The sequence below is a fragment of the Panicum virgatum genome, chromosome 2N (genome assembly GCF_016808335.1).
Source record: "Panicum virgatum strain AP13 chromosome 2N, P.virgatum_v5, whole genome shotgun sequence".
Taxonomy (NCBI): domain Eukaryota; kingdom Viridiplantae; phylum Streptophyta; class Magnoliopsida; order Poales; family Poaceae; genus Panicum; species Panicum virgatum.
Window position 1 is genome coordinate 61,805,238 of NC_053146.1, and position 26,432 is coordinate 61,831,669.

The following is a 26,432-nucleotide window of genomic DNA, read 5'->3' on the forward strand; positions in this document are numbered from 1 at the left end:
TTCACCAGATTGGTTGTTTGGCTGCATAGATAGCCTATCACGGGCAGTTCGAAAAACTTGCACAACTGAGTTGTGTGTATCAAGCATGGTTATCAAGGAAGCAACAATAGCTTCGTTTGGTTGGAAGTCACTGTTTGAGGTTGTTGCAACAGCTATTCTGTTTCTAACCTCATTATCAGTGTCAAAGATATATAACTTGCAATACTCAGGTCTTGCTTCATCGTTTGGAATTAGTGATCCTATTCGATGACATAGTTGGCCGCTAATTTTGAAGACATAAGGGCCACGGGCATCGTTGATAGAATTTATGACATTGACGCCCATAGAAGTCATGGCAAACATAGAATTGTATCGTCTGATGTTATCAAAGAAATGTCTTGATAGTGCAGGATCCTTTCCTGTCAGAAGGCCAAGTAAGGGCTCCGGAGGTGGCTTGTAAGGAGGTAGTAGAATGCTTCCTCCTCTGCAGCATTTGTTATATACTGGAGAAGTTGTCCGTCCATGTCCACGTACTCGTTCCTCAGCCCAAAAGCGAGCACCACAATATGAGCATGTTTGATTCTGACTTCCCAAATAAAGGGGTGCGAAAACAGTGCCTGAGAATGAGAAAATTGGGGTAAACAAAAACTGTTAGTATATGAGGTGATCAACCAACCCCTTGTTGAACTAAATGTAGGTAAATGGTATTTTGAGTTTCGCTATTATCATCATATATAGCCAAAAGGTCATTATTTGAAGCTGAGGCACCATGTTTTTGAGAATAGAACTTGCCAGATATTTGTATGTGTGTTTCGCCGGTGTTTCTTTGATTGCAGTATTAGCAGCTTCATATAGCAGCAGTCTGAGATAGGACCTGAATGTCCTCTTAGGGAACAATTCCCTGTGACATATATATGCAGGTAAATATGTATGCATTCGGTGAACAAAAGAACCTAAATTAGTGTATCGAATATGGAAGGGACAGTATGGACTTTAACAACTTACGGCGGTGTCGGTTATGAAGAGGAGGCTCTGAATTCTCTGGGAAGATGTAAATATGTGTAAGAATGCTATAATGAATTGTAGGAGGCAAAATTGACTGCATATGCCTATGATAACTATGGAAATGCACCTTCCTGTCTTCCAGAAGCTATAGCGGCCTTACGTTTCTTACGTGTTTCAGCAGCAGTAGATGACTCTGGCCGTGGCAAATCTATTGGAAACAAAGAATGCGAATTAGTGTTTGTAAATGTAGAAAGCGGCACAGTTTGGTTGAGCACGAAGCAATACAGGTGGCATTAGACGTGACAAATCTATTGTGAAGAAAGATTAATGAACCACAGTTGGCAGAATAATGATTATAGTGTAGCAATTCAATACTGTAGAGAGAAAAAAATTGTGATGCAATAAGCAAGCTGTCAGTTAGCATCATGAAGCACCAAAACTGATGATTTACCTGAAGATAGCAGGGTTCGTTGTCTGACCACTCTCTGTGATGGAAGGAGAGATTCTGAAATGAAGCTTCCTAACTGAGAAGCCGGTATGGATGAATCATTATTCGTCAATTGCTCATTGGGGGGTCTCCCTGTACCACAGACCATAGGCACACATATTTTGTGTAAGAAAAGTATGTAGAACAATGCTCTGCCAATAAGATATTTATGTATATGTATGTGTCTGTGTGTGTGTATATATATATATTTATCGTTGATGCCTGAAGCTAATGTTTGACCTCCAAATGGCTGACCTGTATGAGCAGCCTTCCGCTTGCGTGTTTTGTCCATAGTTCAAGATGATTCTCTACGATACTTTACTGGAGTTGTTGAGCACGCCATAGCTAAGAGCAAGCAACAATGATGAATCTATTAATACTTTGCAAAGGAGAGGTGACTGATGCAATGAAGAAATTATCAAATTCTGGTCTAGCATACGAAAACATGTCACAGTAACATTTTTTTCCTTGTGGGAAACAGCAGAGGCAAATGTTTGTTTTAGGAAAACAATGTAACGGGAAAGGAAGAGCAAAAGGAGGATGAAATAGAAAAAGACAGTCTAGGCATGAGGCAAAGAAGATGAACATACGAAGCACGTAGGATAATACGAAAAAAATCAAACCATGCTTTATTGGTCTTTTTAATCGAAATGGAAGTCTACAGTTTAATATAATCTACTATTGAAAGCGAAGCTGTATGAATGACCTATGCTTCGTTGGATGGCTTCAAATATTTAGCAATTCTGAAACCACACATGAACTGTCTAAGTAAAAGCAGAACAAATGTATTAGTGTAAATGATTAGGAGAAGAGTGGCACACCATATTCATTTCAGCCATTATTGTCACAACTGGGAAGCATACAATGAATCCATATTCAACCTCTCTATGTAATTGCGAACCTGCATAACCCTTCTAACAAATTAGCTACCTGCATCTACTTTAGGCGCAAATGGCAATACAAATTGGAGCAACCAATTCTGTAAAAAATAGTGAGGGAGAAATGCAAGCTAGAAACATTTGGATCTCATGTCTCTGAACAAAGGAGCAAGGGCCATGAGATCGAGGAAACAGAGTATTAACCTACCGTAACAGGGGGAACCGGAAAGAGCTTCGACGGCATGGGGGAGCACAGCGCTCGCTGGGCTGCAGCTGCAGGGAGCAGGCGCCGGAGAAGAGGTTGCCGTGGCAGCGAACGTCAGGTCACAGAGAAGAAAAAAGCCAGCCTGAAGGAGAGGCCGCTGAGGGAGAGGACGATTGGATCCCTGTGAGGTGGCCTGAGGAAGAGGATAAGAGCAAGGAAGGAAGGCTCGAGAAAACCTCCGCTGCAATGGACGGATGGATGCATTGGCGCCGCAATCTGACGGCCAAAGGCAGGCGGAAACGTGGCCTCTTGAGGGAAGAGTTTTGGTATACAGAAATAGAGAATATGGTAGATTTTGGTTCGCGCATCGTGCGCGCCCTCCTGGCCCGGCCCAACCCAACTGTGCCGAGCTCGAAACAACTAGGCCCAAGGCGCACATCGCGGCCCCGCGAGCGGACGGCAGCCACCCAGCCCCGTCCGTCCGATCTGGCCCCTTGACCGCTCGAAAAAGCCTCGGAATTTCGTTGAGATTAGAAATCGGGCTACACTTTTGGTTCCTTGCGTAATCGTATCGCCCTCGATTTGCTGCTGCAGCTGCTGTGGCTGCCTGCCTGCCTGGCTATACTACTACTAGAGAGACGCCTCCCCTTCCCTTCCCTTTCCTTCGATTGCACTTCTCCCCCTCCCCCCAACCCAAACCCATCACCACCAATTCGTTCGGCCCCCCGTGTCGCCTGCCCGCACTGGCCACGACCAAACCCTAGGCGCCGCCGCCCCCGGGGCCCCCAGGTACGCCTCGCCTCCCCGCCGGCGGGCCCCCAGGTACGCCTCGCCTCCCCGCCGGCGGGATTCCCCCGCCGCGCCGCCGCCCGCTGCGCGGAGGAATTCGCGCTAGGGTTTGTTGCTTTCCGCGATTTTGTTCGTTTGTTCGTTCCAGGTGATTTAGTTTTTTTTTCTGTTGTTGGGTGGGTCGGTGTGATTGGATCAGGGCTGCTCGCTGGGAGAAGAAGGAGGAGATCGGAGGAGATAGTCACAGGGATTTATGTCCCAGCGAGGGGACAGGGGCGAGGGGCACAGGAGACCCGGCCGGTCCAGCAGCTTCGGCGGCCACCGCGGAGGCGGAGTCGGCGGCGCGGGCAAGGGCGGCGGGGGCTCCTCGGGCCAGCCTCCCCTCTCATCTAACCGCAGGTAAACTCCGGTCGACTCTGATTGCCCTCTCACCGTTGATTCGATCTCGTTAGGGAAGGTAGGGTTTTGACGGGACTTTGGATCTCGATTGCAGTTTCAGAAAGTCCGGCAATGGCCATGGCGGGCACCAGAGGGTGGTGAGCCAGCCTGACACCACCGGCTTCCAGCCCGCTCCTGCACCAGTTCCCCACCAGACACCTGCGCGCCCTCCGGTCGCACCTCAGAATGCGGCAGCGCATGTTCCCGTCCCTGCGCCACGGCCACAGCACCATGGTGAGACTGACTCCCTGTTCTGGTACCTTTTATTGTGATTGGAACGGTGCAAAACGTGACCTGATCCTTTGGTTGATTGCATGTGTTCTTTTTGAGTTGCCAGATTCACAACTATCGTCGTCATCACCTGCCAGTGAGAAGCCGGCTAATGCGCCATTGCCAAAAGCTACCCATGCTGCCCCCAGGGCACCACCTAAGAGTTCTAACCCCCCTGTTCCTCAGGGAGCCCCAAAAGGTTTGCCTTCTTTTCCTTAAAATGTTATATGCCATTATATATATTGCATACGCATGGTAACCATCCATGGTGGTATTGGGCATCTTCACCTTGGTTGTTCCAGCCTGTTTTAATTACACATATACCATGATGCATGGATAGCTGTCCTATTTTTCTTATTGTTTTGCTTCTTTTCAGGGGAATCATCCAAGGGATTTAACTTTCAGTTTGGTAGTATAAATATGAATGGACTACCGGTATGATTTTGTTACCCTTTTTCTTCTGCAGCTTTGAAAGCTTACAAATTTTAAGTTACCTTTTGCTTTCCACCTGCATCTAATTTAAATAAATTTTTGTACAGCAATTTCCTGCTAGGACAAGCTCGGCTCCTCCAAATTTGGATGAACAAAAGCGTAATCAGGTATCTTGTCCTTTCCTTGGGACGTTGTTTATCTTGTCCATTCCTTGGGACGTTGTTTATCTTGTCCTTTCCTTGCAACATTGGTTAATTTATTGGTCTGTTGTAAGTAGTATTTGTCAGTTTAGTGCTTGTTTTGCTGGACTGCTGGAACTTGCTAAAATGTTACGTCCTTATGATTAATTTGCCTCGAGGGACACACAGCCATTCCTACTGATTTGATAGGCATTCTGAATCTGTCACTATCTATAAATGATTCTATTTTATTTGTATACACTGTTCAGGCACTTCTTGAGGAACTTAAGGTTACACCTCCTGGTCCAATGCAACCGGCCCCTAAACAGCAGCCATCACAGCAGCAGCTGCAACAGCAGAAGCAGCAGCAGCAGCAGCAGCAGCCACAGCAGTTGTTGCAGCAGTCACACCAGGTTCCCCAGCAGCAACCAAGAAAGGATGCTGTTGGTTCCAGCCAACCAACCTCCGTCAACCCTCATGTTTCTCAATTGAAAAGAGATGTGCACGCTTCTCCATCTGTCCCCAATGTTACATCTCTTAGGCCTACTGTTCAACCGATGCCTGGGGTGCAAATGTCGATCCCCTTTCACCATCAGCCTACACCAGTTCCGTTGCAGTTTGGTGGTCACGGTCCACAACTGCAGCCACAAGTTGTACCCAGCTCATTACAAATGTCAATGGGATTGACAGGCAGTAATGCACCGCAAGTCCCGCAGCAGCTATATGCCCCAACTATCCAGCACCATCAATTGCAACAGCAAGCAATGATGCATCAAGGTCAGGGTATGAGTTATGTTACTTCAGTTGGTCATCAGTTCCCACCTCAGTTGGGTAACATTCCTATGAACATACCCCCACAATATCCTCAGCAACAGCCAAATAAGTTTGTTACTCCTCGGAAGACTACTGTAAAAATTACTCATCCAGACACTCATGAAGAGTTGAAGCTTGATAAGAGGATGGACTCTTCTGGGCAGAGGGCTGCCCCTAATTTGACACCACAATCTCAGTCCCAGCCAGTTGGTGGCTATGCTCCTCATATTGGCTTCTTTCATCAACCCTCGAAATCCTACAATCAGTCTGGGATTTATTACCCTCCTACAACAGGTGTGGGCCAGGTTCCTACTGGATCCTCTGGTCCTAGGTTTAATTATCCAGTCACTCAGTCTGGGCAAGCGATTACATATATGAGTCCATCTGCAGGGCCTCCAGTATCGGGGCAGTCTCAAATGACAGCTAAACCGCACCCTGGTGGGTTGCAGGCTGAAAAATCTGGGACTCCTATGGTCACAATAACTGCGCCACTAGGTAAATCTGATGCCTCTAAGCTAAGGCCTGCTGAGGATGCTCCAGCAAGTCGGCAGAAGGATAATGAAGTGTCTGGGATCACAGTTTCTAATAAATCAGCCCATGAGAAGGAGACTAAAGCTCCTTTAGTTTTAGAGAAGAATCCCACTGTGGTAAGCCTGTTGCCAACTGAAGGTGCAAAACCACCAACTTCGGTGACTGCTAATTCAGCCTTACCTTTATCTGGAGCTGATGGGAAGAACAAAGAATCCGTTCAAAGGAGTGGGTCATTTAAGGATAATAAGAAAATTGTCATTAAAAAGGATGCCAGAAATTCATCTGAACCACAAGTATGTTGTCCACTTCTTCCTAGCAGACTATCTTTGTTTGCTTCATTTTATGTGTTTTTTCACATTCTTGCTTGTTGTATTTGTGCAGTCAGCTTCATCTGCTGAAGATGATACTGGTGATCGCCAGGAAAATAAGAACTTGAACAAAGAGCTGGATTTAAACAGCTCTTCATCGGGCACAGAAGCTTCTCTGCCTGAAAGTAGGGCTGGTACAGCTGAAGCTGACAGCATACCAGTAAATGGTAAGCTCTTTATATATCTTAAGAACAGTATGGGGTTGCTCTTTGATTTTCTAACTCATTTGTTTTGTCAGATGCTGATGTTCCTGGGACAGATAGTAGCTCTGCAACACCAACTTCCGAGGGTACCAGTGAAACTCAAGGAGCAGAAAGCATTGCTGTTTCCGCTGCTGAATGTGAGGAAAGCAAGGGCATTCTCAAAATAACCACAGATGCTAGCAAGGATAATATTTCTTGTGATGCCACTGAACGTGAAACACCTGAAGTATGTGCAGTGGATGTGACTGAACAGGCATCAGCAGTGACTTCTAATACTGATAATTCAGATGCAGCACCTTGTGAAACTGATCAGGAACAGTTACCAAAAGAGTCAACACTATCAGTACCTGAGGAACAAGGTATGATGAATTCCTCATCCAAGAATTCCGAGGCTTCATCGCATATTCTTGATGGCAGTGCTGTGGTTGTGACTACTTCTGAAACTTCAGAGCCTACTGTTCAAGGTGCCATTGATGGCAATTCAGATATTAGTCCGGAAACAGGCCTAGCTGTTTCTAATGTTACTCAAATTTCATCAGAGGGACAACAGAAATCTGAAAGTATGTCCAGTGATCAATCAATTGCTGCAACCACAGGTTCTGTTCGACCAGTATCAAGGGAAAAACCTAGTGTTGAGATCACTAGGACAAAATCCACAGCTGGGAAGAAGAAGAAGAGAAAGGAAATGCTTTCTAAAGCTGATGCAGCTGGCACTTCAGATCTTTATAATGCATACAAGGGACCAGAAGATAAGTCTGAAATTATTAGCACTGCAGAGGGAGCGGATAGTTCTTCAACAGTTGATACGACTCCTGTGCTGCCTGATGAGCAAGAAATGGAGGTCAGTTCATCTGCAGATGATTCGAAGAAAAAAGTTGAGCCTGATGATTGGGAAGATGCAGCAGACATGTCTACTCCAAAGCTGCAATCTGATTCTGTAAATCGGGCTGGCACCACAAAAGTATTAGAGGCAGATACAACTGAAGGTAACGGCAGGAAGAAATACTCGCGGGACTTCCTGTTGACTTTGTCACAACACTGTACTGGTCTTCCTGTTGGATTTCAGATGAATGAAGCTGTCAATGCAATAATGAATAATTTAACAGGCAAGTCCTATGTTGTTGATCGTGAGCCTCACCCGAGTCCTGGAAGGGGTTCCGACCGGCCAACTTCTCGTGGTGACCGCCGTGGTGCTGCCATGGCTGATGACAGGTGGACTAAAGGAATTCCTCTCAGTCCTGGTCGTGACATGGACCTAGCAAATGGACCATCAATTATCAATTATCGTGGCGGCCCAGGAGGTAATCATGGTGTTTTGAGGAATCCACGTGGTCAACCAGGTGGACTTCTTCTAGGACCCATGCATTCTGTTGGACCTCAAGTATCTCGCAGTGGCTCTGATGCTGATAGATGGCAGCAAAAAGGTCTGATGCCTTCTCCTGTCACACCCATGCAAGCGATGCACAAAGCAGAGAGAAAGTATGTTATTGGCAAAGTTTCTGATGAGGAAGAGGCTAAGCAGAGGCAGTTGAAAGCCATTCTTAACAAGCTGACTCCGCAAAACTTTGAAAAGCTTTTTGAACAAGTCAAGGAAGTCAATATTGATAGTGTAGCAACTCTTACAGGGGTCATTTCACAGATATTTGACAAAGCTTTGATGGAACCAACTTTCTGTGAAATGTATGCTAATTTTTGCTTCCATTTGGCTGGTGCCTTGCCAGATTTTAGTGAAGACAATGAAAAGATTACATTTAAGAGACTGCTTTTGAACAAATGCCAAGAGGAGTTTGAGAGAGGTGAAAGAGAAGAAGCTGAAGCTGATAAAACAGAGGAGGAAGGTGAGATTAAACAAACCAAAGAAGAGAGGGAGGAAAAGAGAATCCGTGCTCGAAGGCGCATGTTGGGAAACATTAGGTTGATTGGAGAATTGTACAAAAAGAGGATGTTGACGGAACGGATAATGCATGAGTGCATTAAAAAATTGTTTGGAAATTATGATGATCCTGATGCAGAGAACATTGAAGCACTATGCAAATTGATGAGTACAATTGGAGAGATGATAGATCATGTAAAGGCGAAGGAGCACATGGATGTGTATTTCGATATAATGCAGAAGATGTCAACAAGTCAGAAGTTGTCTTCTCGTGTGCGGTTTATGTTGAGAGATTCAATTGACCTACGGAAAAATAAATGGCAACAGAGGCGTAAAGTTGAAGGTCCCAAGAAGATTGATGAGGTTCACCGGGATGCAGCTCAAGAAAGACATGCTCAATCAAGTAGGCTTGGACGTGGTCCAGCTGTTAGTTCCGCCCCAAGAAGAGGAGCACCTCCTATGGATTATGGCCCCCGTGGCTCATCTGCATTAGCATCGCCAAGTTCCCAACAAGGGAGCATTCGAGGAATGCCTCCACATTCACGTGGATTTGGTTCACAAGACATCCGGTTTGAGGAAAAGCATCAGTTTGACGGTAGAACTGTTCCTCTTCCTCAGCGTGCAGTCAAGGATGAAGCTATCACTCTTGGCCCACAAGGCGGCCTTGCTAGGGGTATGTCTATAAGAGGGCAACCACCAGTATCAAATGCTGAACTTCCTTCTGTTGTTGACCACAGAAGGATGGTTTCTGGTTCTAATGGTTATAATTCTCTGGCTGATCGAACCTCTGGTAGAATCACAGCTTCTAGTCAATCGGCTGGGCCTTCACAGAGGCCTGCCAGCCAGGAAGGCCGTTCAGGAAATAAATCATATTCTGAGGATGATTTGCGAGAAAAATCTATTTCGGCCATCAAGGAATATTACAGGTAATAAGTTTTAAGTGTTTACAGTTAACTTTGTCTTCTATTTGCTTCAAATATGAATTTATGTGCTATGCACTTGACCATTATTGATAAACAGGCACCTGTTGCTTAAAATATGGTGTCTCAGTAACTTCTTATTTTTTAATGTTTATTTGCTTGTGAAGGTTAACTGCATATTTCTCTGCTTTATACACTTCGCAAAGAGTTGATTTGCTTATTTTTCTGAGATTAAGGGGCATGTGATTGTAACATACTGGTCACATATTTAGAAACAGAAGTGATGAAACATGTTACCATTTCCAGAGAATTTTACCCCAATAGATATCTGCAAAGTCGCACATTATTCATGAAATTTATGGATTGATTGGGGACTTTGCTTGTACTGTTTGGGTTATCAAGTATATTTTAGTTCCTTGCTAAATGCTCGGGTTCATTTGTTATGGTATGACGAGATAGTTCTAGCACTGCAGTTGTCCTATTTTGTCTGCTAACAACTTCTGTTTTGGCAGTGCAAAAGATGAAAAGGAAGTTGCCTTGTGTATTGAGGAGCTGAATGCTCCAAGTTTCTATCCTTCTGTTGTATCACTTTGGGTAAATGATTCCTTTGAGAGAAAAGACATGGAAAGAGAGTTGCTGGCTAAACTTTTTGTCAGCCTTTGCAGTGGTCGACATAATTTGTTGAGCAAACGGCAACTCACTGATGGGTAGGTGTCTCATATTTTCTCATATCATCATTCTCTGCCACAATGTACGATTTGTTGACTAAATTATTATATTTTTAGGCTTGGAATTGTTCTTATCTCATTTGAAGATACTCTAAGTGATGCTCCAAGAGCCGCTGAGTATCTTGGGCGACTTCTTGCAAGGTTTGTGCAGGAAAACATATTGCCCTTGCAAGAGGTAGGTAAATTGATTCAAGAAGGTGGAGAAGAACCAGGACATCTTGTCCAAGATGGTATTGCAGCTGATATCCTTTGGGCAGTTTTGGATTCCATAAGATTAGAAAAGGGTGATTCATTCTTGAATGAGGTCAAGTCAAGTTCCAGTTTGAAGTTGGAGGATTTCAGACCACAACATCTTAAGCGATCAAAGTTGGACGCCTTTATGTAGGCATTTAAGTACTTCCTACTAGGTAAGTCTGTTTTAGTCCAGGTGTTTTAGAGTATATCATATCTAGAGCTCTTTGATCTGAAAACTTTATACCTTGATGTTGTAATGTAAACTACTCTTTGATGACAGATTACCAACTCACGGGTGCTGTCACGAAGCGGCTTACTTTCTCTGCCCACAAGTACCTGCTGGCCTTTTTTATGATGAACTGGAAGATACCCCTTTGATGCTGCTACCTGATGTTCTATTTGAGGAGATTGAAGGTGATGGGTCACCCATTTTTTTCAGAGTTGGTGCTGGTTTAAGTTATTGTTGCTGAAGGGTCATCGTGAATGCTATGGCTGAAGGAGGTAGCTAGGCTCCCATAAGAGTATCAGGGAATATTTTTGTGATCACGGGGAGAAGTCTGCTAACCAATATTGTTGGTAGTCGGGGGAACTGTAGGTTGAACTTATGCCTCCTGCGGGCTGCTGACCTTATTCCTTTGTGATCGGAATTGATAGTCGGTTAACTTAGCGGCATTTTCCTGATAGCCAATGTTTCTCGTGACTGCCCGAGTATGTTAATCTTGTTTAAATTTTGCTGTAATTTGCTATTTCCTCTCTCGTTTCATTATTGTGTATGTGTATTTATTGTGGACCTGACGCCTCAGGTTCTCGTGTATATATATGGGCCTGGTCGGGGGTGTGGTGGCTGCTCATTTGTTTTTGCCGTCTGTTAGGGGTGAGCATCGATATACAACCATTTGACTATCAATTTCGCGTGGATGATGATGTTACGTCATGTGGTATTGATTGACATCGATTTCTTTTACTAGTGGTGGGTCATGCCAGATTTTCCGACTGAGTTGATTCTTGCTCTCATGCTGTTGCTCGCTCCACTGGGTGGTCTCCGCGGGTACTTGGCTTCTTTACATCCTGAAGTATCTTGTCATCGTCATCATTAAACTAACACTATTGGGAACGCCTTTTAAAAAAAACTGTAGGGAACGTGGTTTCAGTGCTTCGCCCCTGACATTATGCCCCGATGATCTTTCACTAGTAATTACCAGGTTTCATGCCAGCTAGCCGACGATTCTTTTGCTTATGCCACTGCTATAATGAAAGCTCTCTTTGTTGATCTGTAATTAGTCATTTGGTTTTGTTACACTGGGACCGAGAATTTACTTAGTACACTAGGATATAATCCCCTCCCCTCTTCCAGGAGTCCTATTGTAGAGGCCTGTCCCATGGGCTAAGAAAGCACATGTGCCGAAGATTAACGTGCTAGTATTGAATCAAGTACCATCAATAGATTCTAATCCACCAGCCATATTTCCCAATGACCCTATAATTTCCTTAGAATAATTCACAAAAGAAACACCACTTTCTCTCAGATGTTTTGTTCCACGATTGTCTTAGAATAGAGCCTGGATAATATGCTAAGCAGTTAGGTTATTCCCCCAAAAGATCCTCCGATCCCCAAATCTCATGATACATGGATGTTACTAGCCTTAGTAATAACCAGTTGGAAGAAAGTGGAAGCCTTAAATTTTAGTCTAGATAATCTAAGAATCGGATTCTAAAATAATCATATTTTAATTTTATATAATTTTAAGCTAAAAATATATAAATCCAGTTGGATTACGAGAACACTAGGACGATCTAATACAGTTAACGGAGAGTGCATTGTGTGACGTTGGAGAGCAAATGCCACAAATGCCCAAACATGTGTCAGTGGAGAACTGCTACTCCACGGCTGCACCACATCGAACAGAACCACGGTTGACAATTATAAACAAGAGTTAAGTTCAAAAAAAAGTTATAAACAAGAGAACGTACAGACAATTGTACATGTGTAGTCAATCTAAAAACATGTATATATGTAGTGTTACCGTGACTGCACACAACAATTTGGTCCATGATTTGTTGAGCTGATCGTTTTTGTAGATTTAAACATACACGAGGTATGTACAACCACGCTAGTGCATTGTTGGTGGAAGACACTCTTCGGAGCGAAAGAGTGTCACAACAGCCCAAGAACAGAAGCCGAAGATTAACGTGCTAGTATTGAATCAAGTACCATCAATAGATTCTAATCCACCAGCCATATTTCCCAATGACCCTATAATTTCCTTAGAATAATTCACAAAAGAAACACCACTTTCTCTCAGATGTTTTGTTCCACGATTGTCTTAGAATAGAGCCTGGATAATATGCTAAGCAGTTAGGTTATTCCCCCAAAAGATCCTCCGATCCCCAAATCTCATGATACATGGATGTTACTAGCCTTAGTAATAACCAGTTGGAAGAAAGTGGAAGCCTTAAATTTTAGTCTAGATAATCTAAGAATCGGATTCTAAAATAATCATATTTTAATTTTATATAATTTTAAGCTAAAAATATATAAATCCAGTTGGATTACGAGAACACTAGGACGATCTAATACAGTTAACGGAGAGTGCATTGTGTGACGTTGGAGAGCAAATGCCACAAATGCCCAAACATGTGTCAGTGGAGAACTGCTACTCCACGGCTGCACCACATCGAACAGAACCACGGTTGACAATTATAAACAAGAGTTAAGTTCAAAAAAAAGTTATAAACAAGAGAACGTACAGACAATTGTACATGTGTAGTCAATCTAAAAACATGTATATATGTAGTGTTACCGTGACTGCACACAACAATTTGGTCCATGATTTGTTGAGCTGATCGTTTTTGTAGATTTAAACATACACGAGGTATGTACAACCACGCTAGTGCATTGTTGGTGGAAGACACTCTTCGGAGCGAAAGAGTGTCACAACAGCCCAAGAACAGAAGCGAAGACCCCCTTAGGAACGGCACGGATCGAAAACACAAGAACACAGTGAGAGCGTAGCAACACATTTGTATTCAATGTTCCATAAATGACTGTTACATAGGTAATTATAGGTGGCGATTCACCTACCCGTTCGCCTGATTTTCCCGTTATTTTACACTAGAAGTGGGTTAAGCCTCCGACCGGCCCCGCATTGTGCCTGTGGGCCCGCTCCGCGACGCCATCTTGGCCTGATGTCACGAGCGCATCCAAAGCCGCCTCCGCGTGCGTCTTCATCAACTGGACCTTGTCGACGCCGAAGCCCATCCTGTGCCACCTTCGTCGGTGTCTTCGGCTCCTCGGCCTCGTCGCCCCCAAAGACAGCGTCCTTCATGGACCGGGTAATGGCGCGTTCGCTTCTCGACCCTTTGCGCCGGCGCCGGCACCTTCGGCGATATCCGAAGTTGATTTTCACCGTCTCCTGGCTCCGCTGTTTCCTGGGTCTTCGGCCAGGTCCGAAGGTGGCATCCCAACAATATGCATGTAGCATGCCTTGATCGCAGTGATCCACCGAGAACCGCCTGCTATTGCCTTGCACATATTTGCAGCAATTCCTATCTGTATAGCAGAGGATGAAGCGATTATGCTAATTTATCCGACACTTGGTGCCGTTGCGCTGGCTTAATCAGCCGATAATCATTCGAACAGGAATTGCAAGTGATCTTTCAACAGTCTTTTTTCATTCATACAACGAATAATGGAATGCTACGAACGCTATTTTAGAAGATGCAGTACTGAGACGGTTTTTTTCTCCTGACGAAAACATCATGAGATTATGGTACCTCCTCCCTGTAGCAAGATCTGCATGGCTCACCTGCCGTTTGATCTCGGAAAGAAAGCAACTGAGACTCCACTGTCCGTCTGTTCGCGCACGCGTAGTACCCAAAGACATCAGACAAAAATTCATAGCAACTGTCTCACCAGTCATGTACATGCAGTATGATCGTGTTTGACTTTCACTAGCTCGTGCTAGTCTAGCGCTCCAGAGTACTGAGTCTGGCACCTGTGATCGGCCACTGCATCAGAGTTGTTATACTGATGTCATATAAACAAGCTGGGACTCTGCAACCGTCTGGTTTCGGTACCACCAAAAGATTTGCTAATTCATTCTAGTAGCGATATCGCGCATACCAAGCACTACAGATTTTGACTCTGACACGCACATTGGCATTTGTACACTGTAACAAGTACTTACAACATTTTCAGAGATAGAATCCAAGGAGAAACATGCTCGTTTAAGACTCGCAACAATACGTCCTGCACTTCAGACACTATCAGGTTAGTTCGTACAAATTTAGGTGCAGAGAAAGTACTTGGCATCATTATACTCGCCTGGCCAGTTGCATTTGTAGTCGAATATATCAACCTAACAGGTACATTTTCTGACAAGGACATTTGGTTTCTGCAATTCTGTGTCTGTTGTTTCAGTTGCATGCTAATGAAGCAGATCCGTTCATTTGGAGTTTGGACTGTGTTGACCCGCATTTGACTTCACACAACAGCTTATGGCTTTGACCCAGAGCCCAGTGTCTCACACTAGAGCAGCAGTTCGCGGAACGTGCTGATGTCCAGCAGGCTAGGACTCTGAAATGGTAAAATAAAAAATAAAAAAGGCAGGACTCTGCAACCTGCCTCATTTCGTCTGGATAGCAATAAAATTATAAAATCTGCACTGGGTATGTAATGCTTCGAGTACTGGGCCATGTAACTTAGACTAACTCCAACGCGTGGTCCAACCCGCAGTCTAAACTGATAAATGGACTACGTCGTGTACTGTAGCATGAAAAACTATTCTCCAACGCGCGGTCCAAATAGGCCCTCCAATTTGTATCGGAGGAGAGAGGCAATCTAGAAATGGATTCCCCTTGCGGCCTCTCCAAACCTGCAGACGCCAACCGTCGTACGGGAAGGGAGCGCAAAATTGTTCAAGGGGGTACACGGCGCTACGGATTGGTTCCGCGGCGGTCGACAACGAGCTCGACCAAGGCGACGACGAGCGCCACCGAAGGAAGGTTCGGGTTCTCTCCCCTGTTCGCCGGTCCCCTAGTACGCAAAATTGTTCGATTTCGCTAGGTCTTGCTGGTCGCCAGCTTGTAGATCCGTCATGGCTGAGTGGTTCACGTGTGATTTTGGGGGGGGGGATGGGGAGGAGGATTTGTCCGCCATGGGCACTATGATTGCGATAGCAGCGGTGGATAGGGGCGGTGGAATGTTGCTGATTTGGGGCTGTATTTCGGTAGATCCGCGCAATTTGTTGAGTGGTGGCGCTTGTAGGCGGCGGAGTGCATACTAGCGTGAAGGGATTTGGCGGATCCGCAAGCCGTCGGCAGCACCAGTGGCCATGCGCGCTTGGGTAGCAGATCCGACTATGGGCGGAGCGAGCAGGAGGCTGGAGGCGTTCCTTTCCGACCAGCCATTGCAGCTGCCCCATCCACGGCTGTTGGCCTATAGGACGGATGGTGTTTTCCCTTTAACAATTTCAACTTCGGTTGCAGAAGAGCAACCCGACATATGTTGCAGATTACTCCATTGCGGCAATGCATAGGGCTGCCAATTCGATCCGGCAGCTTTCCGACAAGGTCAATGCTAAATGTAAATTACTAGTAGTGCTTTGGTATTGTAAGTACTATGAGTACTTGAACTCGTAGGACATGGCATGTATTCTATTAAGTACTAACTGCTGTGATGAATTAGCAAGGATGTAGCAGGACATGGCTTGTTGTTTTTAACTTCACTGGATGATCTACTATTCTATTATTAACTACCATGGAATTGGTTGCCGCAATGATGTACTATTCTATTAATTACCATGCTGTTTGCACCTTTTTTATTTTTTTCTTCCTTCATGCCCATGTCAGAATGGATGGGAGCAGCAACAATTTCGCTGACAACTTGCAGGGATCACCGGGACAGATGGATAACAACCATCTTATGTTCAACATGCACTCTCCTATGAATGCTTCTGATCAGGTACTTTGTAGACCAGTTGTGTATTGTATAGAGTTGTAGCAAATTCCCGCATACATTCAAGGACAGTACTCTCAGCCATGGCGTATCCATCATCCAAAGCATCGGCAATGGTTCCATATGCTAGCATTCGCATTGCAACAACGCACTTGTGACCACCGTGGAACCCCATCTTGCCAACTGCATCCGGATTGCACATGAAGTACCTTTTCGCAGCGCAAACTTCTCTGCAAATTTTGTCCCACAATAATCACTCTGTTCGCTGTTTGGTTACTCCAGCCAGCTAACAGTATTTTCCTCTCACATAGCTCCAACACCAGCCTCCAGCCACCAGCCGGCCAACAGTATTTTTCTCTCACACCACTCCAGCACCAGCCACCAGCACCAGTACAGCGAACAGAGTGATTAATGAAGGTTCCATACGAAATCTTCGCCGAAATGTAGCTGCGTCGAACAATGGGTTCTCGTCAAAGTATCGTCGTTTCAATTCATTCCAGGCACCTTCTCTATCTCTGTGGATGACTCGATGCCCAGGAACAGAACCTCCCCACCACCTCTGCTCGTGGCCGAGGATGCCCATAGCCGCGTTGGTTGCTACGAGACGGATTTTCCTTCTCCTGCTCGAGGTAAACAACCGGTCGTACAACAACCGGCCCTCCATCTTCGCACTGCAAAACAGAGGCAAGAACTTGGATTACGGAATGGACGACATCGCCGAGATAGGTACCAAGCTTGGCGCGCGGAAGGGGCCCTACCAGTCAATGGAATGCTATCGCTCTGCTCTCCAACTTGGGACGAAGGTGGCGTGCCGATGATAGCCGCGAGCTGCAAGGGGGCGTCGAAGAGGACCGCGGGGAGGCCAGGTTCGACGGTCCACCAGCGGCGCCGCCCCTTTCCGCGTCGCCCGCTCCTGCCCCTGCCCGAGCGGACAAAACGGCGGGAGGCCCAAAGAGGATTCGGAGGGAAACTGAAATTTCCAGCTCCCGGCGCCAAACGCGTGCGGTGGGCCATCTACTCCCGGTTGGACTTGTTCCGTTGGAGATTCTCGGATTGCAACAGCCCACTCCATTTTTCATGGGCCATCCATTTTGTCCTTTGGACTACCCATATAGACTAGGCGCGTTGGAGTTAGTCTTAGGACCGCAACCACACTCACATTATTGACATATCATGTACCGTAGCAACTATAGCAAGTACGGCGTTTGGGAGATGGAGGCAGGAATCCAAGAACCATCCATGCAGAGTTTAGAGACTCGCAAATTAGGAGATATTTCAAACACTATCACCACCAGTTTGTACAAATCTAGCTAGGTGCACGAGAAGTACTGAATATTTTTTTTTCCTGAGAATGGAAATATGAATATGAAGGGCTTGTTTGGGAGGACTCCTGCTCCCTGCAAAAAGAGTAGAGCTGGAGCTGGTTTTTTGGCTCCACCGGCTCCACCTTCTTGCAAGCAAAGCCACTGCTCCTCCTTCTCACATGCTATAGTATAGAACTGCTCCACTTCTAGAGTGTTTGGTAGGGCAACAGCTGTCGGTGCCCTGACCCGGCGGTCCGGACCCAACCAGTGATGATGCTGCGTGTTCCTCGTCCCAGATGTTGATGCAAGAGGCAATACAGTAACACACGGGTTTATCCTGGTTCCGGCCGTGGGGCCGTACGTCCAGCAAAGGGGTGTGCGAGAGCACTATACTATCTTGCACCGGAGGTGCCTGTAGTAGGGGGTACAGGCGAGGCGAGAGAGGGAGGGAAGCTCCCAAGTCTCTGCTAGAGAAGGAGTTGATTGAGGCGAGTGCCAAAATCGGGTTTCAGAGGAGCGTGAAACGTTGTGTCCTAACGAATGGGCCGACCGCGACCCCCTTAAAGGAAGCCCGCCTCCTCCTTTTATAGACACAAGGAGGGACGGTGTACATGCGTAGGGGATCGTGGAAGTCGTCGTCTTTTCCCCGAATCGCGGGGGTGCAGTGGTCGAGCACTGTGGGGTGTACCGTCTTCCAGGTGTGGCGTGGCGGCATTCCGTGGGCCCTACAGGCCTTGATCTTGCATATATATGTGCGCCAGCGGTAGTGGGGCATGTGGCGGTCCCGCCCCCCTGGGTGGAGTGCTAGCGCGTGGGCTAAGGGGGTCCGGGAGTCACGTGGAGGTCCCGGACCCCTCGAGGGGGAGGTCCGGGCCTCCGGCTGCTAGTGCTGAGCATCCCTCCTTGGGGGACACGTGGCGACGCCGGATCTTTTCCCGAGCAGGGGACGGGTCCGGGGCCGTTGGTGTGGTGAGGTGGAGTCCGGACAGCAGGAGTTGGCAGAATAGTAACGGGAGCTGTGCCGAACACGTCTCGTACCGCGTCGTAGGTTCCCACAGTGTTGCCACAGCGTCCGGGATGGCGGAGCAGTGACTGAAGTTGGCGGACGGGACTCCGGTCACAGCCACTGTGGGGAATGGCGGCCTGACGCCGTCTGACCTGGGCGCTGTGGAGAAGTGGTTGGCATTTAATGCCTCCGTACGACGGGCGGGTGAGCGGAAGGGCCGTTTGTCCTTTTCGTCGAGGGGTGGCCTCGATCGAGACGGAGACGATTCGCCCCGCTCGAGGGTAGGTTCGTTATCCTCGAGCGAGGCGGAGACGATTCGCCTCTCCGAGGGTAGGCTCGCTACCCTCGAGCGAGGCGGAGACGCGGAGCGCGATCGAGGGTCTCGATGGGAGCCCTCGAGCGAGACGGAGATCACCCCGCGGGTTCGAGGAGGGTGCGGATGGGCCACGTGCTGGGTTTCTTTTGAGTCATTTCCTTTCTTCCAGATTGGAAGGAGGCCATAGGCCTTCGTGGGCTCAGTTGCCTAATATGTGTTTTTGTTTTTAGAGTGATTTTAGTACCCGATTAGTGTACCCCTAATCGTGGTCCCCGACACCAGCAGAAGCCGCCGAAGGAACCGGAGCTGGACCCCTAGCAAACAAGCCCGAATGGCGACTAATCAGAACTAAGTAAAAACAGACCACTAGGAATGCGAGCTACACAAAAACAAAAAGGGTTTTGTTCGGATCGGATGTGCATGATGTGGATGTAGCACCACGTCCATTAGGCCCTGCTGCGCGCCTCATGGTGACACCCCACAAACCATGCGCATGTTGCAGGTAACGCGAGAGCAATTGCTACAATGCCAACCGCTCCCTTATCCTCCGATCTCGACCATCCTACTTTTGGACGTACGTGTGTTTCTCTTCCGAGACGCGTCCCCATGGACGACGCATGCAACACCTGACATTTTTCCGTGGCCAGGAGCTGCAGCGCTGCATGGATACATCATCATATCGACACATCCGGTTCAATATAGGTTTGCATGACATAACACTAAACATCAGATGCCCAAATCTTGGTACATGCATCATTTCCGCCTAGTAAAACGTATGGGTGTGGCCTGTCTCTACATCTAGTACTAGTAGTCTAGTAGGGAGGAGCCTGTCTGAAAAAATAGAAATGACCAGTGGCGAAAACTGGACCCTGGTTGCAAGTGAGTGACAGAGCCATGGAGTGAAAGACAGGGATGGATGCAGCGTGAGATGTACCGCGTGCGAGCTAGCTGCTGGACTCCAGTCACCGATCGACTCGATCCCTGTGGTGGAAAGTAGCGCGCGAGTGCAGGACACATGGTAAGTTTTTTTTTTTTTTTTGATAATTTGGACACATGGTAAGATGAGTTGGGGGATTGGGGATGCTCGGACTGACGACCGGGAACGCTCGCTCGTGTTTGGTTCTCGTGCGGACGGAGGCAAGCTTTTATCCTAGAGCTAGGCTATCCAGGGCCAAGTTCAGCGCATCCTGTTTGATTTACCAATTCGTCCAGCCTAGCTACATGGAGCTTCCGTTTGGTTCACCGCGTCGACGTATCTCTGTCTCAAAACGCCGTGCACTGCTCCACACATACGCAGAGCCTGGATGGACAGATACGCGAACCAAATAAAACTCTGTTCTCGTATGCGAAGAGGCTGGCCGAGGACTCATGCAGGCAACCAATCGTCCGAACGCCTCCACGGACAGGGCAGTTTGGCACGGGCACACGCGAGTACGCGACGTGCAGCGAGAAACTGATGTACCGCGTGCGGCACGGCCCCCTAGGTAGCCAACCTACCGGCGCCGTGTTGTCGCCAAGCCCAAGCCCAAGCCCAAGCCCAAGCCCATAAACGCGGCGCACGTACACACGCCGTGCACCGTGCAGAGTGAGGTCGGCTCGCGTCGCCGTCGCGGCGGCGGTCCCATGCATCCACCCACGCGCGGCCGGTCCGCCCGGCGAAAGATTCACAGAGCCGGCGCCGTGCTCGCGCTGGTAGCTCTGGCCTCTGGCAGGCGAGCACGAGCGGCAGGGGCTCCCTCGCCCGCACGTACGCTACGCGCCTGGCGCCTCGTACGCGGAAGTTGGAGGCCCGGATCGAGCGAGGCGAGCGGCGTCGTGACGACAAAGATCTGCGCGTGATTTCAGGTCGTCGCCGTCCGTCCGGTCCGGGCCCGTCCCGTCCCGTCCCGTCAGGTGCAGCGAAACAACGCGCCGGCCGCCGGGTCGGATTTCACTGCCGCGTACGGGCCACGGCGGCAGGCCGGCTGCAGTGACAGAGCAGGTTTCACTCTCGTTCTAGAGCCATCCACCTGAGTCCATCCTGAAAACTTTTTACCAGCGCCGCAAGTGCTGACAAAAACAGGGCGGAACGGGAGGCCGGGACTCCGTGAGGGGTTTGGTTGCCGTTGGGTTCCCAAAGTCCTTGGAAGCTGGCCAGACTCTTGTCTGCGACCGTGAGTCCACTGCTGTTCGACTGTGAGTCCGGCCGCCTCAGGCCTCACTCGCTGCCGGCTTCGGACTTGGCTGGCGCTCATCGCCTTTGTTTTCCTCTCAGTTCCTCTTCGAAGTCAGAGACGATAGAGTAAACCGAGCCCAAAGTTTTGTACTACTTTTGAAGGGCATGTAGCGTCGTGCAGGCTAGGCTGTAAACAAAGCACAGCTTACTACAAGTTAGAAGTAGCTTGCTTTGTTTGTACGCTGTTTTATTTATTTGTAGATTTGGGCATCCTATGATTCTCTAGGGTGCATCACAGGGGTACCTAGTTATCTAGGAGTACTACCCTCTGGCAGAGAGATCAAACAAGATGGATCCAATCTAGTATCATACTACCTCCGTCTCAAAATATAAGTATTTGTTGATTTTTGTTGATCATGTTTGACCATTCGTCTTATTCAAAAAAATTTGAGAAAAAAATAAAAATAATTAAGATATACTTCAAATATATATGATTATAAAGCATGTCCGGTGGGCCTGGTGCGTCATGTCCTTGTTGGGGCGTCGTTATGAGACACCTCCATGCCTCCTCTGCTGTCCCTCCGCCGCCTGACCTCCACCGCCGCCTACGGGTCCGCCTCGGGCCGTCACCGCCCTTATGGGCGGGCTTTCGGTGGTCCCTGGCATTGAGGATGGATCCCTGGTGAAAACCATGTCCGGTGTCTCGGACTGACGACGATGGCACCTGGTGCGTTGTCTTGAGGGCGTCTGGTGCGTCATGTCCCTCTTGAGGGCGTCGTCTTGGGATTTCTCCATGCCTCCGCGGCGGCCTGGTTCCCTTGGGACTTGTCGTGGGTGGTCGTCCTCCGTGTGTTGCCTACTTGTGCTCCCTTGACACATCATCACCTTGGTTTGCTGGAGCTGCGACTACTTTGGCAGATAATTTGCCGTCATTGTGTTGGCGGATGCTTTGCTGCCCCTGCTGCGCTCGTTCTGGTGGATACTTTGCCACCCTTGCTACTCCTACTCTGGCGGATGCTTTGCCGCTATGGTTGCTCTGCTTGTTGGTCATCTCCGGCGGATGCTTTGCCGCCGTGGTGCTACTGCTTCTGGTGGATACTTGGGCACCCTCATGTTGTGTCGTGACCTCAGCAGTCTCGGTGATGTTGGTCTTCGTGTAGGTTCACATGTTTTAGGTCGTTTGGTTGGCTTGGCGGGTTGTGCGGGGTTCCTTCTCTTCTGTCATCATCGTTTTGTTAGCTCGTTGGTCTTTTCATTTTTTTTTCTCTTTTTTTAGTCCTTTGTGCGCTTGTGTAGGTCAATCCCTGTTTGGCCTGCATCAAGTTATGTCTGTAAACTGCTTTCTTTTTAATGAAATACGTGCTTAGGCACGTTCGCGAAAAAAAGATTATAAAGCATGTCATAACAAAATAAATAATATTTTCACAAATTTTTTAAATAAGATGAGTAGTGAAACATGATCAGCAGAAGTCAACAAATACTTATATTTTGGGACGGAGGTAGTACCAAGATTGGTAAATAATGCCATAATGGCAGTAGCTACTAGACAGAATTGACATGTCGACAGTCATGGTGACAAGCTACACAGCTGAACCATGGCAACATCTCATGATCATAATCCTATATATATATATATATATATATATATATATATATATATATATGACTTTTGTGAATTATCAGTGACTACACACCCCCATAGTCATCATGTCCACTCAACCCGTTGCCTATAAAAGCATAGCGTCGGCTCGACACAATCTGCCTTTCGCCCTTTCGCTTGTAGTATATGTACCCAGCTTTTGGGGCTCAGCACTCATGATGGTGGCATCCTAAGGGCAGGAAGGGTAGAGGATTAAAGAAGAGGAGGTTGGAGAAAGCAAGCAAAGGTCTCTCACGCTACCAAGTCTTAAAGCGTCGTGCAAGGCCCATGCATGCAAAGGTAGTGGTCACGCCCAGGGCCGGCCCTGAGGCAGTGCGGGCGGTGCGACCGCACTGGGCCTCCAAAAATTAGGGGCCTCCAAAAATTGCTATGCTAAGAATTAAGTCACAAGTAACACTTGTGCTTATAAGTTAGCTTGTTTACATGTTGAAAAGGACTGAATCATCCAAATATTCGGCACAATCCCCTCCCAAAATTTGTAATCCGTACTGTTGGGTGTGACATATCTGTCTAGTTGGATGGATAAAGCAACGAGCTGTGTTGGGATAAAAAAAAATCGCAAGTGCCAACAAGGCCTAGTTGCAGGTTTACATAAAGAGTAGATCTAATAGAGAGGAAGACCAATCGATAACTCCTGCACCGTCTGCTTAGCTGCACGCCTCAATGCCTACTTGACTTCCTCGCGAGACACCTCCGTAGTATGCAGATCACCGATTCGCCGCTTGTTTATCATGCTCGATTGCCTATTTAACTTTTTGTATTTTTATGGTGAATGAGAGGCCTCCGTTTTTTTCCCGCACCGGACCACCAAAAATTCAGGGCCGGCCCTGGTCACGCCATGGCGGCAAATCCATTGTTTTTGCAAGGATCGAGTTGTACGTAGGTAACGGTGTCAAGGCATTCATATTGACCTCATCTTTGGGTGGGGGTGGGGATGTTCTGGGCCATATTTGACTGACCGTGTAGGTTGCAGTCCGCAGCGCAGATCTCTATAGCGTAAAGGAAGCATATATAAACAAGCAAATGTTTTCCTTTTTTACGCTCACTATACTTGCTCCAGTGGGGTTCTTGTTGAGGCCTTGTTTAGATGAAACGTAAAAATTTTTTGCGATGGAATCTTACTAATTTTAAGTACTAAATAAAATTTATTTACAAAATTTTTTACACAGATATGTTGTGAATCGCGAGACAAATCTAATGATGCTAATTAATTAAGTCACTACCGGAAAACGTGAATATGCCATGTGCCAAAATTTTTGCCGTGTGCTTTTTTTCGGGCACACGACAAAGACACTAGTTGCCGTGTGCCTCAAAGAAAACACACGGCAAAGAGAAAACACTCGGCAAACCCCACTCTTCGCCGTGTGCCAAGTCTAGACACACGGTGAAGGCTCAGCACGTGACAGGCACGTGCTCATGCCGTCCGGTGCCGTCACACCCCGTGACGGAGATCCTTCTTTGCCGTGTGCCTACATGTGGCACACGGCAAAGCCTTTTTTTCGTCGTGTGCCGCGCGCCGGGCACACGGCGAAGTCGCTGCGCCGTTAGGCGGGCCTGACGGACGTCAGCGTTTGCCGTGTGCCCAGAGAGGCACACGGCGAACAGCTCCCTTTGTTGTGTGCCTCACCTCTGGCACACGACAAAAACCAACCTTTGCGGTGTGCCTACCTTCAGCACTGCCGTTTGGGGCTCCCCGTTTGCCCCTCCTCAGTTCGGCCCTCCTCCGTCAGGCACTCCTCCGTTCGACCAACCTCCGTCGTAGAAGAATTTGAAAATTTGTGAACTTGTGAACTTGTAGTGATGTCTGTGATATATTTCGAACTTGTGAACTTAAGAACTTGAGAACTTAAGAACTTGTGAACTTGTAGTGATGTCAGGCACTGCATTTGAGCTTTATTATGATATATTTATGATGTCTGCGATGTGTGTTATCAATTATGAATATTATATGTGATATTTGTTTGTACAGACACTTTTATACGTCAAAAACAAAAAAAAATGATTTTTCTGTTTGGTCACTTTGCCGTGTGCCTTAGTCCTGGCACACGGCAAAGTGGCATTCCTAGAATACACAGCTTCGTCGTGTGTCTTAAAGACACACGGTAAAGCAACCATAAATTCGCCGTGTGCCCGGGCTTTGGACACACGGCAAAATTTCAAACTTCGCTGTGTGCCTGGATGTAGGCACACGGCGAAGTTTGAAACTTCACCATGTGTCCAGGGCGCGGCACACGGCGAAGCAGTGGCCACCGCCGTCCGTCCCTGTCCCGTCTCCGTCAGCGCCGTCTGATGCTTTTTATCGCCGTGTGCCTAGAAAAGCACACAACAAAGAGCTTTGTCGTGTGCCCGATATGCAGCACACGGCGAAGTCAGCTTTGCCGTCGCACCTGGTCGCCGTCGGAGTGTTGCCGTCGGCCGCGCACGGTAAAATTTTTTGCCGTGTGTTTTCGTAGCTTCGCCGTGTGCCCTAGGCACACGGCAAATAGACAGATCCCGGTAGTTAGTGCATATTCTTAGGATAACAGCCCCACTCATATGGTGCGACAAGCATGGAGTCCGGACAAAATGGTTCACTTTCACATTGTGGTCCAGAAGAAGACTAAGGTTTGTCATGCACTTATAGTTTTTGTTATCCTAGTGCTTCATTTGTTGTATATTCTTATGAGTGATCCGTCTTAAGGACTCTGAGATATGAAAACTGCAATCTAGAGTGGGATCGGAGCAAATAACGTGCTCTAGCATTGCTTTCCTCAACTATTAGTTTTCATCTTTGTTATATGTTTTTTGGAATAAACGTTATATGAGTTTTTTTTCCAATACAAACCAGACACTCATCACAGCGCACGCACACTCACACCTATAAACGCACATGATTTCCCTGCTTTTGAAGCATATAGATTTATTTTATGGCAACCACATATATTGCATGGCAACCAATCACGTTGTGTGGCTATAGGTAATAGGAGGCGGCTATATTACGGCCGGCCATTATTATGCACTTCCGTACGGCCTATCTATATTAGGAAAAAAAACTTGAACTGGCTAATTCCTGTTTTGTCGCCAGCAACAAACGTTTGGTCCGCGCCTCTCTGTAGCCCAAACCAAATCAACACAGGCCCACATACCTTTGGGCGGCCCATTTTCTCTACCCCTGTCGTGTGCTAAGTTGCTTAGAACTTCCTCATCCCCTTTCGCCGGCGCCGACCAAACTGCCCGCCGCCAGTAGAAAAAAAAAGAAGCAAGAAACAAAAAGAAGTGCCTCTCGCCTGATGAAGGCAACAACAACAAGAAACAGAATTGCTCAAGTGCCTTGAGTGTTGCATCAACATCACAGAAAGGTATGTGTTGCCTTGAGATCTGTATGAACATTATTCAGCAGATTCACCCAGAAAAGTTTGGTTTAGGGTTGCCCCCCCCGACAGGTAGGTCTGAATTGCCTCCAAATTGAGGGGTAGCTATCATGTTTTAGTCCATTCACAAACTAAAAAAGGACTGCATGGTTCTAAATTGCCTCTCCAGCCTGCATCCATCATCAGTTTGCAGTGCTGCTCATGCCTTCTCTTTACCTGTAGGAAAAACAATGAATCTTTTTAGCTTTTTGTGGTTGAAAAGTTGCCATACAAAAGTAGTCTATTATGCATTTTTGTTATGATTTTGTTGCCTGATGTTTTACAAAAAAATGCATTTGTAGGGGAAAAAGACC

General features: G+C 47.3%; 2 protein-coding genes across 4 annotated transcripts; one reads left to right on the plus strand and one right to left on the minus strand.

Moving 5' to 3' along the window:
• On the minus strand, window positions 1-2,713 carry LOC120661648. Of its 3 annotated transcripts, none has more exons than XM_039940554.1 (8): window positions 2,558-2,713; window positions 2,293-2,372; window positions 1,727-1,816; window positions 1,436-1,564; window positions 1,112-1,192; window positions 972-1,020; window positions 772-880; window positions 1-596 (listed from the first exon to the last, which is right to left on the minus strand). In XM_039940554.1, exons 3-8 carry the CDS (start codon window positions 1,761-1,763, stop codon window positions 402-404), a joined length of 600 nt encoding a protein of 199 aa, XP_039796488.1. In that variant the 5' UTR covers window positions 1,764-1,816; window positions 2,293-2,372; window positions 2,558-2,713; the 3' UTR covers window positions 1-401. The 3 variants fall into 3 exon arrangements, with proteins under 3 accessions (XP_039796488.1, XP_039796489.1, XP_039796490.1); XM_039940556.1 differs by having other exon boundaries at window positions 296-596; window positions 985-1,020; window positions 2,558-2,710; XM_039940555.1 differs by lacking the exon at window positions 2,293-2,372.
• Window positions 2,714-3,114: 401 nt separating this feature from the next.
• Window positions 3,115-11,261, plus strand: LOC120661646 (eukaryotic translation initiation factor 4G-like). Its single transcript, XM_039940551.1, has 12 exons — window positions 3,115-3,343; window positions 3,543-3,742; window positions 3,837-4,015; window positions 4,119-4,250; window positions 4,428-4,486; window positions 4,591-4,650; window positions 4,932-6,299; window positions 6,388-6,541; window positions 6,613-9,376; window positions 9,883-10,077; window positions 10,156-10,505; window positions 10,613-11,261. Exons 2-11 carry the CDS (start codon window positions 3,597-3,599, stop codon window positions 10,481-10,483), a joined length of 5,385 nt encoding a protein of 1,794 aa, XP_039796485.1. The 5' UTR covers window positions 3,115-3,343; window positions 3,543-3,596; the 3' UTR covers window positions 10,484-10,505; window positions 10,613-11,261.
• The last annotated feature ends 15,171 nt before the right edge of the window (window positions 11,262-26,432 follow it).

Excerpts from the sequence above, each read along its gene's own strand:
- LOC120661648 (XM_039940555.1), bottom strand. The coding sequence starts at position 1,763 with ATGGACAAAACACGCAAGCGGAAGGCTGCTCATACAG. Across the intron at positions 1,193-1,435 it reads ACGAACCCTGCTATCTTCAG|ATTTGCCACGGCCAGAGTCA; the intron begins GTAAATCATCAG and ends TGTTTCCAATAG. Across the intron at positions 1,021-1,111 it reads AGCTTCTGGAAGACAGGAAG|AGAATTCAGAGCCTCCTCTT; the intron begins GTGCATTTCCAT and ends ACATCTTCCCAG.
- LOC120661646 (XM_039940551.1), top strand. The coding sequence starts at position 3,597 with ATGTCCCAGCGAGGGGACAGGGGCGAGGGGCACAGGAGACCCGGCCGG. Across the intron at positions 4,251-4,427 it reads TCCTCAGGGAGCCCCAAAAG|GGGAATCATCCAAGGGATTT; the intron begins GTTTGCCTTCTT and ends GCTTCTTTTCAG. Across the intron at positions 6,300-6,387 it reads GAAATTCATCTGAACCACAA|TCAGCTTCATCTGCTGAAGA; the intron begins GTATGTTGTCCA and ends GTATTTGTGCAG.